This window comes from Acipenser ruthenus, chromosome 1 (assembly GCF_902713425.1).
Source record: "Acipenser ruthenus chromosome 1, fAciRut3.2 maternal haplotype, whole genome shotgun sequence".
In the NCBI taxonomy this organism is placed as follows: Eukaryota; Metazoa; Chordata; class Actinopteri; order Acipenseriformes; family Acipenseridae; genus Acipenser; species Acipenser ruthenus.
The window spans coordinates 80116367-80129308 of NC_081189.1; the positions used below are offsets into that span (position 1 = coordinate 80116367).

General features: G+C 38.1%; 1 protein-coding gene across 5 annotated transcripts; it reads right to left on the minus strand.

The window, feature by feature from the left end:
* Positions 1-1364: 1364 nt before the first annotated feature.
* LOC117421221 (tRNA methyltransferase 10 homolog A-like) lies at positions 1365-12814 on the minus strand. 5 transcript variants are annotated; one of them, XM_034035330.3, is made up of 8 exons: positions 12708-12814; positions 11650-11891; positions 11010-11172; positions 10577-10648; positions 10286-10360; positions 9606-9755; positions 2865-2970; positions 1365-1994 (listed from the first exon to the last, which is right to left on the minus strand). In XM_034035330.3, the coding sequence occupies exons 2-8, from the start codon at positions 11883-11885 to the stop codon at positions 1699-1701; spliced, it is 1098 nt and encodes a 365-aa protein (XP_033891221.2). In that variant the 5' UTR covers positions 11886-11891; positions 12708-12814; the 3' UTR covers positions 1365-1698. The 5 variants fall into 5 exon arrangements, with proteins under 5 accessions (XP_033891221.2, XP_033891222.2, XP_058886532.1 ...); XM_034035331.3 differs by having other exon boundaries at positions 11650-11863; positions 12708-12800; XM_059030549.1 differs by having other exon boundaries at positions 12673-12722.
* Positions 12815-12942: the final 128 nt, after the last annotated feature.

Genomic DNA, 12942 nt, shown 5'->3' on the forward strand with positions numbered 1-12942 from the left:
ATATATATGAGAACATATTTTAGATATTTTATTTAACATCTTTTAGTCAAATAAACTACACATTACACATTGCAAAAGTCTACAGGAAACCATAATAGAAGTACAGTATTTTTCAATTTTAATCAGAAGGTTTCATTGGACTTTATGAAGGAAAATGTGTTAATTTTATAGTGTGATTGAAAGCTTTCGGCCATAGCTGTATATTAAATTGCATCCAATGTTTTTGTTTTGATTTCATGGATACACACACAGTAAAATATAAATATAAAACAACCAGAACTATTAAACACTCAATAGTCCTGAATTAAGAAATACTAAGAGACACTCAAATTAAATTCAAACGTGATTAAAAAAGAATATATATATATATATATATATATATATATAAAGAGCACAAAAACATTTGTTCTCCGTCCAGGTATACACTGCAGGGTGAGACTAGGTCTCCCAAATCACAGTGGTTTGAGCATGTCAGGTATTACAATGAGCTCTTTTAAACTTGTAATAGGTTGCTATCGAATGGATGTTTTATTTCCATTCCCACAGGTATATATGTGGATGCGTACAGTGATACTTCTATTACCTTCATTACGTGGGATGCGTGGCCACTCCACAAAACACGATGTATTGAAATTCAAGCACACAATGTTTTCTTGGATTTTTGTTTCTATTCTTGTGACCCTTGTATCTTGCACATGAATATAGATATATAGAATAGAAAATCTGTGTTTACTTTCATAATGTTGGGGTAACAATAGCTGTTATAATAGCTGTTATAACAAAGCATTCCTCCAAAATGTGTCCACTGCCCAAGATCTGAGTATAATCAAGCACACACAAGCATGATTTGCAGTGGGAACACCACCTAGTTTTCATAAATTTAAGGAAGGTGTTACATACGTAACATCCAGTAGGTGCTGCTGGTGTATAAATGTATTGTTCATTATAGTACTATAAAACAAGAAAATTACACGAGCAAGAGATGTTTGCTAATTTTGCGTTTATTAAAAATCTGCAAAATTAAATGTGCCGTGAAATATATTATTCATACATGTGCCGTACATCAAAAGAAGCGCAAACATTTATTGCAGCAAAAATGGACATTGAAGGCCATTAAGAAATTAAGTTGCCGCAAAAAAATCCTGTTTTATAGTACTTCTGAACATTTACATTCCAAAAGGTATTTTTAATGTAAAAAGCATTTAGACTTGTGTTTTACAAAAAAAACACGTTGATAAAATTAATCAATTTAAATGCTTTTTTCATTATTAATGGTCAAATGAAAAGTTTCTTCTCAAGGTAGTAGTTTCTATGCTCTTTTCTGATGCTATCTTTAAAAGAAAAAAATACACAGAGAAATACAATTAGATTAACATTATGTTGGTAAGCTGTGGGCTTTTATAGCATTTCATATACTGTATAAGTTTATTTTCACAAAGAGAGGGGGAGGCATGGCAAACATGATACAACAAACTGGCATATGTGAATTTACATTCAATGTGGATCACAGCACTGTAACTATGAACTTCGTTGTACAATGCACAATTTCTATGCCGCCATCTTGTATGTAACTGCACCATGTATGGTTAGATTTTTGAGCAATAACCATGTACAGTATTTATTTGAAAAGCACAACACCCAACTCTATGCGGACATTAAAGTACATTTAAAAAGCCTTTGTTTTTTTCCCCAGGTGGGCTACGTTGAATTTCCTCCTTCAGTTGGCTCGTTTGAATTGTCTCTAGCACCCAAGTCTTTCTTGTCTTTGTGTATGTGCTCATCTTGCACAGCTGTGTTCTGCTCGATTGTCTCTCCAGTTTCTGAGTCGCTATCTGAATCTTGTCCCCCATCAGTCACTTCTTTCTCTGGTTTTGTTACCTCGGGAGTGCCTTCTTCCTGTCCTACTGGAACTGCCCCTTTCCTCTGAGGCAGGATGGTGAAAAACGCCTCCTTCCAGTCTCTCTTCTCCAGGTACGCAAGGATTATCTCAAATACTAGGAAAGGAAAACTACATTATATCAACACTACATTATATCTGGCAAATGTTTTTGCTCAATAAATCAGGACTCTACCACTATATCAAATGTATTTTGTTTTGGTCTAAAACAGAATACACAAAACAGCTTTTCTCTCATCTTCTATGTAATGTCCTATAATAAAAGAGCAAGTAGCTCTTTTTTTCTGACGTTTGCAATCAGTCTGCATGCTTTTATTTCAAACAATGACTAAAATACCGTGTACCTTATTGTGTCATAGTGTTTTCAGTCAGGAGCTGCTCTTTGGTTCTAGTGGCCTGTCTTAGACATTTGTAACCAAGGCTAGATTAGATTAACGTCATTATAGAAGTATGAGCCAGCGCCATCTAGTGCACAGCTGTGTATTTCAAGATCAGCCAAACTGTTTTTTTCCCCCCCCGAAGAGTCTCACTTATCTGTTAAAACACTGACATATCAATGACAAGCAACTAGAACCGAAGAGCTGTAATTGCCATAAGAACCACTCCAATTTATTGCAAACAAAAAAAGTGAGGATACTGAAAAAATAAATTAGAAAATATAATTGGAACCTACTTCAGTTGGTTTATTTTCAGTTTTTTTTTTCTTAATACTCATTTGGGCCCTTGTGAAAGGATGTTAAAAGTGCAGTTATTAAATGTTCTGTTCATCCTGACGAGTGGAAAACTGTCCAGATCTGTTCTAATTATAATTTGCCAATATAAAAGCATTTAAATAACATTTCAAATGTGTTCGTTAACGGCAGCACGAGACATCACACCTGGCAAAATTCAAGAACTGTATGATACACCAACGTTGATATCTAAAATGTAAGATTTTAGATATCAACAATGAAATGTCACAACTTACCATGGTTAACGGCCAACACTTTCCGGCTGTTCATTTTCACAAAGTTCCCAAGAGGAAGCTGTGCATGCTCAATCCCTAGCTCCGTGGCTCGTTGGTAGGTAATCCCCTATATGCACAAGATTCAAACATACCATTATATTTATAAGACCGACAAATTTTTAAATCTGAAAGGAATTGCGTATAGGACACCTGAAACATAAAAGTTGAGGCATCCTACAATTATGTTCAATTTTACACCAAATAAAAGGTATATATATATATATATATATATATATATATATATATATATATATATATATATATATATATAAAAAATTATGATTTCCATTACATGAGTAGGTGTTAAATCTTCATGCTGATATTGGACTCAGCTCTCGCCAAGATAAGCACCAACTAAGACATAGCTTCTTTTACTGTAAACTAATGTGATCCATCTACATTTCCTTCCATCTGATGACGTAGATATCCTTCTGCCTGGTGTTGATGGCTGAAGTGTAATGCTGGCTCCAGGGATAAGCCTATTTTGCCTCCCTGGCACATCAGCACACACAATGGCTGCAATTCTGGCTCCAGGGATCAACCACAGTGAGACCTCCCTAGCGCATCCTCGACAATCCTCGACAACCCACCTCCACTGGGTAAACCTGGACTCTCCATCCTCGCTGTTCCACTTCAGCAGCTAGTTGAGGATACCGAGTTTCTTTCATCCACAGCATCCTCCCATGGCACTGTTAACTCTACCAGGTGAACAAGGCGTGCTAATCCAGGCCACAAGACAATATCAGGTCGAAGGTTAGTGGTGGCAGGTGGGAAAATAAGCCGTTGTCCAACATCTGCCAGCATTTTCCAGTCTCTAGCAGCTTCCAGTTGTCCTTTTCTGGGTGGTTGCTCCACTGGACGGAGGAATGTTGTTCTCCATGTGTCATATATTGCTGGAATTGGTGGCAACCTGGTGGTCATGCTGCGCTTGTCTTCCAATGCTAAGGACAAACATCACAGCACCTGGTCATGATGCCAAGTAAACCGTCCTTGGCTGACCCACCTTACATCCTGTCAAAATGTGTCTTAATGTAGCTGGCAAGGAACACAAAGGACACCACAGATCCTCTCCTACCCATAGATTAAGGTCATGTGGTGATGGGAGAACATCTTATGTTGACCTGATGAGGAAACTGATCCTCCTCTGTTCCATTGTCCATGATCTCGTCAGCTGATCTTGCGTTGCTCCACACTCTCCCATCGTACATCCTCCCTGCTTGGCCTGGGAAACCGCATTTACCTACGTCATCCTCTCCTCCTGCTTTTGCACCTCGTTGACTACCAGCTTCCCCCGTTGAGCTGGGGCTGCTTTGTGCCATGTAAGATGACCTGAACTGAGACCATGGCCTCCTCTTCCATGCTGTACGTGCCCCAAGATACCACTGATACGAAGGACAGCCTTTGCATCTTCCACAGCTTCCTTTGCTGCCCACTAATTATATATACAGTATATATATACAGTATATATATATATATATATATATATATATATATATATATATATATATATATATATATATATATATGCTGTAAAGTAAGAATGCTTTCAAAAATAGACATGTTAATAGATTATATTTATCAATTAACTAAATGCAAAGTGAGTGAACAGAAGAAAAATCTAAATCAAATCCATATTTGGTGTGACCACCCTTTGCCTTCAAAACAGCATCAATTCTTCTAGGTACACTTGCACAAATCAGGGATTTTGTAGGCATATAGTTAGGTGTATGATTAAACAATTATACCAGACAGGTGCTAATGATCATCAATTCAATATGTAGGTTGAAACACAATCATTAACTGAAACAGAAACAGCTGTGTAGGAGGAATAAAACTGGGTGAGGAACAGCCAAACTCAGCTAACAAGGTGAGGTTGCTGAAGACAGTTTACTGTCAAAAGTCATACACCATGGCAAGACTGGGCACAGCAACAAGACACAAGGTAGTTATACTGCATCAGCAAGGTCTCTCCCAGGCAGAAATTTCAAGGCAGACAGGGGTTTCCAGATGTGCTGTCCAAGCTCTTTTGAAGAAGCACAAAGAAACGGGCAACGTTGAGGACCGTAGACGCAGTGGTCGGCCAAGGAAACTTACTGCAGCAGATGAAAGACACATCATGCTTACTTCCCTTCGCAATCGGAAGATGTCCAGCAGTGCCATCAGCTCAGAATTGGCAGAAAACAGTAGGACCCTGGTACACCCATCTACTGTCTGGAGAAGTCTGGTCAGAAGTGGCCTTCATGGAAGACTAGCGGCCAAAAAGCCATACCTCCGACGTGGAAACAAGGCCAAGCGACTCAACTATGCACGAAAACACAGGAACTGGGGTGCAGAAAAAGGTAGCAGGTGCTCTGGACTGATGAGTCAAAATCTGAAATATTTGGCTGTAGCAGAAGGCAGTTTGTTTGCCGAAGGGCTGGAGAGCGGTACACGAATGAGTGTCTGCAGGCAACAGTGAAGCATGGTGGAGGTTCCTTGCAAGTTTGGGGCTGCATTTCTGCAAATGGGGTTGGGGATTTGGTCAGAATTAATGGTCTCCTCAATGCTGAGAAGTACAGGCAGATACTTATCCATCATGCAATACCATCAGGGAGGCATCTGGTTGGCCCCAAATTTATTCTGCAGCATGACAACGACCCCAAACATACAGCGAAAGTCATTAAGAACTATCTTCAGCGTAAAGAAGAACAAGGAGTCCTGGAAGTGATGGTATGGCCCCCACAGAGCCCTGATCTCAACATCATCGAGTCTGTCTGGGATTACATGAAGAGAGAGAAGCAACTGAGGCTGCCTAAATCCACAGAAGAACTGTAGTTAGTTCTGCAAGATGTTTGGGCCAACCTACCTGCCGAGTTCCTTCAAAAACTGTGTGCAGGTGTACCTAGAAGAATTGATGCTGTTTTGAAGGCAAAGGGTGGTCACACCAAATATTGATTTGATGTAGATTTTTCTTCTGTTCACTCACTTTGCATTTTGTTAATTGATAAACTATTAACATGTCTATTTTTGAAAGCATTCTTACTTTACAGCATTTTTTCACACCTGCCTAAAACTTTTGCACAGTACTGTATATAATTTATATATATATATATATATATATATATATATATATATATATATATATATATATATATATATATATATATATATATATATATATTGGTAAAGTATGGGGTAGAATAGCATAAGAGATATATTGGTCCCTGTACTGCTAGGAGCGTATACCCCATGTAACACTGCAGGTGTAATGGAGATGGAGAGATTTAGTTCAGTTAGTAGTTCAGAGGGACAGAAAACTACATCTCCCAGAAGGCAATGGTCTAATGGGGCAGCAGTGTGGAGTAGTGGTTAGGGCCAAGGACTCTTGACTGGAGGATTGTGGATTCAATCCCAGGTAGGGGACACTGCTGCTCTACCCTTGAGCAAGGTACTTTACCTAGATTGCTCCAGTAAAAACCCAACTGTATAAATGGGTAATTGAATGTAAAAATAATGTGATATTTTGTAACAATTGTAAGTTGCCCTGGATAAGGGCATCTGCTAAGAAATAAATAATAATGAGGCCAATTGGGCATAACAAATTAGTTAATTGTATAGCTGGTTACAATTAATTAGAAAAAAGTTGGTATAGAAGACCAGTTCAAACAGTCCTTGGTTGTTGTTAGCATGGCGTGTGGTTGCAGACACTGCTAAAGGAACGCCAGTGAGGGACCTACACTGGATATACAAAGCTAAAACTAATAACAGCCTTTTGGTGTAAAAAAAATAAGGGCAGCAGGAATTAGCCCTCTCCTTTTATAGTCAGGGACTAAATGGGTGAAATCACCCAAGTTAAGGTAGAGCTCAGAGAGCGCTAGGTTTTTGTTTGAATTTTGTACACAGTGTTTTTGTTTGCATTTATTATTGAATAAAAAAAACACTTATTCACATATAACGTGTCAGTAGTCTGCCTACAACCCAGAAATTCTGTGACTGTGTGAGGATAGCAGCCTTTTCAAAATTATTTACAAATAAAAAACTGAAGTCTTGATTGCATAAGTATTCAATCCCTTTGCTGTGACACCCCTAAATAAGCTCTGGTGCAACCAATTGCCTTCAGAAGTCACATAATTAGTTGAATGGAGTCCACCTGTGTGCAATTAAAGTGTCACATGATCTCAGATTAAATACACCTGTTTCTGGAAGGCCCCAGAGTTTGTTAGAGAGCATATCTAAACAAACTGCATCATGAAGACCAAGGAGCTATCAAAACAAGTCCGGGATAAAGTTCTGGAGAAGCACCAATCAGGGTTGGGTTATAAAAAAATATCCCAAACTTTGAACATCCCCCGGAGCACCATTAAATCCATTATTAAAAAATGGAAAGAATATGGCACAACCGCGACTCTGCCTAGAGTAGGCCGTCCACCAAAACTCAGTGACCAGGTAAGGAGGGCATTAGTCAGAGAAGCAACCAAGAGGCCAATGGTAACTCTGAAGGAGCTGGAGAGATCCACAGCTGAGATGGGAGAAACCGTCCATGGGACAACTATAACCCGGACGCTCCACAAAGCTGGGCTTTATGGAAGAGTGGCGAGAAGAAAGCCATTGCTGAAAAAAACCCATATCAAATCCCGTGGGAGACACAGCAAACATGTGGAAAAAGGTTCTCTGGTCTGATGAGACCAACATTGAACTTTTTGGCCTTAGCGCAAAACGCTATGTGTTGTGCAAAGCCAACACTGCTCATCACCCTGAGAACACCATCCCCATGGTGATGGCAGCATCATGTAATGGGGATGCTTTTCATCGGCAGAGACTGGGAAACTGGTCAGGATTGAGGGCAAGATGGATGGAGCCAAATACAGGGAAATTCTAGAGGAAAACCTGTTTCAGTCTGCAAGAGACATGGGACTGGGGCGGAGGTTCACCTTCCAGCAGGACAATGACCCTAAACACACAGCCAAAGCTACACTGGAGTGGTTTAAAAACAAGAACCTGAATGTCTTAGAATGGCCCACTCAAAGCCCAGACCTCAATCCGATTGAGAATGGCAAGACTTGAAAATTGCTGTTCACCAACGGTCCCCATCCAACTTGACAGAGCTTGAGCAATTTTGCCAAGAAGAATGGGCAAAAATTGCAGGATCCAGATGTGCAAAGCTGGTAGAGACTTACCCAGAAAGACTCACAGCTGTAATTGCTGCCAAAGGTGCTTCTACCAAGTATTGACTCAGGGGGGTGAATACTTATGCAACCAACAAATGTCTTTTTTTGTTTAATTAACTTTTGGGTCACAGTAAAAAATATTTTGCACCTTCAAAGTGTTAAGTATGTTGTGTAAATCAAATGGTAAAAATCCCAATTAAATCCATTTTAATTCCAGGTTGTAACACTACAAAATGTGGAAAAGTCCAAGGGGGGTGAATACTTATGCAAGGCACTGTGTGTATATATATATGAACTAGAGCATTTAGGTTACACATTTCACCATAAGCCCATGTGTTATGATGACATCATATCTCACAAGTGTCCTTCTTTATAGTCCATCTTTTGACCCCCTGTGCCTTCTGGTTTTCATTTCAACTGAGCTCTCAAATCACTTAACTAAACCCTTAACTTATAATTTGCGTAATCAGACCTTTTTTGCTTGTTTTCAGCTCTTAAACAGTTGTTCAAGTTACTTATAAAATGTTATTGCGAACTTGAAATCTGCAGCTGCTTAAGAGCTGAAGTAAAAGGGTCTAATTAAACAGACTATCACTTCAATTAAGTGTCTAGTTAAGTAATTGAAAGCTCAGTTGGAATGAAAACCAGAAGACACAGGGGTCCCTGAGGACCAGGGTTGAGAACCACTGCTTTTATATAACCCTTGGTGTCAAATTTAATCTAGATTTTATGGTACTGCACACATTAGATTAAGTTCACTGGCAATTTAGGGAAAATTACTCATGTATCTAAAGTCTCACCTTTACACAGTCATACAATTACTCATCTGATCTCCACAAGCCACAGTCCCTAAAGAGAGGGTTGTAAACAGCTATTTATTAGTAGTGAAGTCAGTCACACATGTAACTCGAGCCCAGCTGCTGCACTTTAGAACATTATTAATTCATAAGCGCAATAATCCTGGTATTTTGATTCACGCATTCACATTTCATACCTCTACCAAAACGTATTCATGAGCTCAGTGTTTCATCACTATTTACAAATAGGGATCCAATCTAAATTATGTTTGAACTAAAATATTATTTCCTACCCTATTATAGTGCTCCCTCTATAAGGCAGCTGGATCATGGCTTCCAATTACCTGATAATGCCATTACAATAGCACTTGCTTTTTTGTTATAAGGTGGAACACAAATTGAACCTCTTACCTATGGCTCCCGACTACAGCGTTACAAAGGGGAGCACTATATAATGCAAGTAAATACTCAATTCATAATTCACTCACTTATTCACATAATAAAACAGATGATGTGGACAGCTTCTGTTATGTAGTAATATCACAACTTCTTTGGAAAGTCCCCTGGAACTCAATGATAACTGTGACTGCAGTAACGTTATTAACTATAGCAAAGCTATTAAGAGTACTTTTTGCCCTTTGCGACAAAGGATAGAAAAGATCAGATATCAATGCATCTGTCAGCCATCTGGAGGCAAGACGGCAACAGTAAAGTGTTGAAATTCCTGTTTATGACCCCGCAGTGCGTAAGTGCAATACCTTGTGGTGATTGTGATCGACGAGGCCTCCTATAATGTATGCCTTTGTCTCATCAAGCTCATTCAGCACATTGGGGGAGTCAGAGGTCAAATATACAAGCTCGTCTTTCTTCAGGACATCGTTGTAGTGCTCCGACTTCACATGGATGTCCTTGAAGACATGCAGAGGGCAGGGAGTTTTTTTTTTTTTTTAAACAACTAGTAAATAGTCCAGTTTATATATTTTTTTCAGTTAATAGGGCAGGCAAGGAGTTTGTCAGTGGTTTACTAAACAATTTTTGAAAACTCTGACAAACAACCTTCATGAAAGCAGAATACAACACTGCCTATTTAGCTAATCTAAACATTGATAGAAATACAGCTGCCTTTTGAATTAGGCTTAAATAAGTACCCTTTCAAAGACAAAATACACTAATAATACACATACCCCATTTTCAAGATCTAACATTATATTCTGATCTGTTTTATGACTGTAGTTCATTTTTTCTGACTTATCTATCTCAAGGTAATGACTCCAGCTAACACTTTTATTCTAACTCGACTGTTTTCAGAACATGTAGTCAGATTTATACACTGCAGTTCTCAAGCTGATTTTTTCCCCTGTATGACCTCCACATATTTGCCTGTGCTTTCACTTTGCATGTGTCTAAAGCACCATTACATACAGTCTATACTTCATACCTTCCAGTTCACCCATCCTTTATCATTTTCATCCATGTTCTGCTTTAACTGTCCACCGTGACTAGTTAAAAAAAACTAGAAGAAAATGTAGAAAAAACATTATTTCTATAAGGGTATGGTAATTTGTGTCTAGATCAGATCCACATTAAGGTTCAGAAAATAGGATTATGCAGTTTCTTAGATTCAAATATATTGGTTTCCATTTTTAAATAAGTTCAGTGATTCCTGTGTAGATGAGAGACTAAAAGCTCTAAGACTTTAGGATATTCTCAGACAGTGTTTCAGACATACCTGGACAGGGTGCAGAGCCCTACGGTTTTCAGCATAGCACCTCTGGATCTGTTTGTGAAGCTTCTTCACATCCTTTGAAAAATAAAGTGATCCGTGTAGTTTTACATATATGGATACTTTCTACACACTTACAGGTATTTAGAAGATATATTCACAAAGCATTCACCCCATGGTTTGTAAAGAAGGAACCACTTGTTTTGGTGATACTAGTCACAACAATGAGCAAGCTTGGCTATACAATTCAATGTTAATGTTCACCTAAGAGTGATATTTCAATATATGCATCAATTAGTTTGGCACACAAGTGAGCATTAACACTAATTGAATATTAGCACTATAAAGAGTCATACAAATGTGCATAGATAATTTTTGTACAGCAGGTAGAGCTCTCACTTTGGCCAGTTCACACCCATCACCTGTCAGTCACACTTGCCTTGAGCACCATCAGGCTGTCAAAGCTGCAGTCTATGACAAGCCGCGCACGGCTGTGCACAACCTCTTTCCTGATGCGTTTCTTAGCACTACAGTCTGCACCCTCCTCTCCCTGAGTCAGGCGCTCCAGCTTTCTCTTTATCTTCTTTTCCTTGCGCTTCTGTCTTTAAAATATGACAAAACAAAAATGAATACCCCACAGAGTTTTCTTATAAAATGTTAAAAAGAATGCATGCTATAATTGATAAGGATGCATGGGACGTGGGCTGATACCACCATGAATGAAGTATTTTATGCTTTATTTACATAGGTCTGATTCCCCCATTACAGAACAGAATTTTTTTTTTAAACTATAACTAACTATGAAGATAACCGAAACGTAAGCCATCAGAAATAAAAATCGACTTACTTATTTATTTCATTTATATAGCACCTTACGTCATAGGCCCCAAGGTGCTTTACAGAAAATATAATACACACAGCAGAATAAAACATTAAAATAGCATAAAAAAGATAATAAAAAGACTATTTCAAATAAAAGTAAATACATTTCCACTCATATTTATGATAAATGATCAGATGTGTATTTTACAAAACAAGCATCTAAACACTTAAGAGGCCTCTCAATACAAAAAACTCACTTGCGGAGATCTCTCTGTTCCTCCCACTGCTTGTGTCTCATTAGCTTCTTCATTTGCCTTTTGGAGATGGACTCTGACTGCCCTGTTTGATCCCAGTTCAGCTCTGTCACTTCCACATCCTCCAGTACACTGGTTTCCTCACATTCCTTTTTATCATCACTTAACTTTTCTTCAGGACTCATTGTCACTAGTGGCTGTGTATTACCTTCTGTTTCTGAAGACATGTTGTTTCTCATTAGAATCTGAAACGTGGCAAAAACATAGAAACCAACAGGACACCTTATCAGGTTAAATTAAATCTTCTAGCACAAAAAATAGTGACCTAACACCATTTGAATTGCCCCAGACTAAAGGTGAGTTTGTATTTTTTATGGAAGAAAACAAAACAGATAGATAGTTAACAAATAAAGAATAGCCTACATAAGAAAAAAATCTATGCATATGTAATTAATCAATGAACAATTGTATTTTATGCTACTGCACTCTCCCCTCCACCCATTCATTTCTTGAGGTATGAGTTTTGAGTGTCACTGAAAAAAAAACATACTTTTTCTTAGTCTTTGCGATTGTAAGAAATGACGTGGATCAAACCAGCGACTCCCTGTTAACACTTTTATAATTGTAAAATAATGTACCGTAGATTAACCCTACGTTACCGCTACAGCAGCACGTGAAGCCATTTTTAAACGAATAAATTTGAATCTCAAAATTGTAACAAGTCTTCCTTTCCCTCCATGCACCAATACGAATAGAAGAAACTATAACCTTTTCACATGTACACATTTACTGAGGTCAAATTAAACGTGTTTTGAGTAACTGAAATAACATTGGACTCCCATACAAACCAAAACTTAACTAACAAATTGATTATAAGTGATAACATAACATAAACAACGCTTAGTTGTGCTGTAAGCTGCAGCAGACTTTCTATTCGTGTCCATTAGTTTTGCTGGCACAAATGTCTTTTGATTTTATAATAGGAGTACATATTTACAAAGCTTAAACTAGTGAAAGTAAACTCACTATGATAAGTTCACTATAGAAAGCGACACACATACCTTACGCTACAAAGCTAATTTCCCATAGCAGAGCTGCACATGTGTGTCGCAAAAAACAACGTCATCAAGAAGCGTTGCTGGGGTTTTGCTGCCATATTGATAAGGTCAGCCTGCAGCACTATATTAATAGTTACTCTTCTCTTTCGAGATAGTACAAAACACTTGTTTTCAGGTAAATTTACTACCTCTAGAATACATGTTTATTCTTGTAATAATAATAATAATAATAATAATA

Coding starts and splice junctions, on each gene's coding strand:
- LOC117421221 (XM_059030549.1), bottom strand. CDS start 12,705: ATGTGTGTCGCTTTCTATAGTGAACTTATCATA. Junction 9,756..10,285: donor AAGGATGGGTGAACTGGAAG/GTATGAAGTATA, acceptor CATGTCTTCAAG/GACATCCATGTGAAGTCGGA. Junction 1,995..2,864: donor AGTGTTGGCCGTTAACCATG/GTAAGTTGTGAC, acceptor TTCCTTTCCTAG/TATTTGAGATAATCCTTGCG.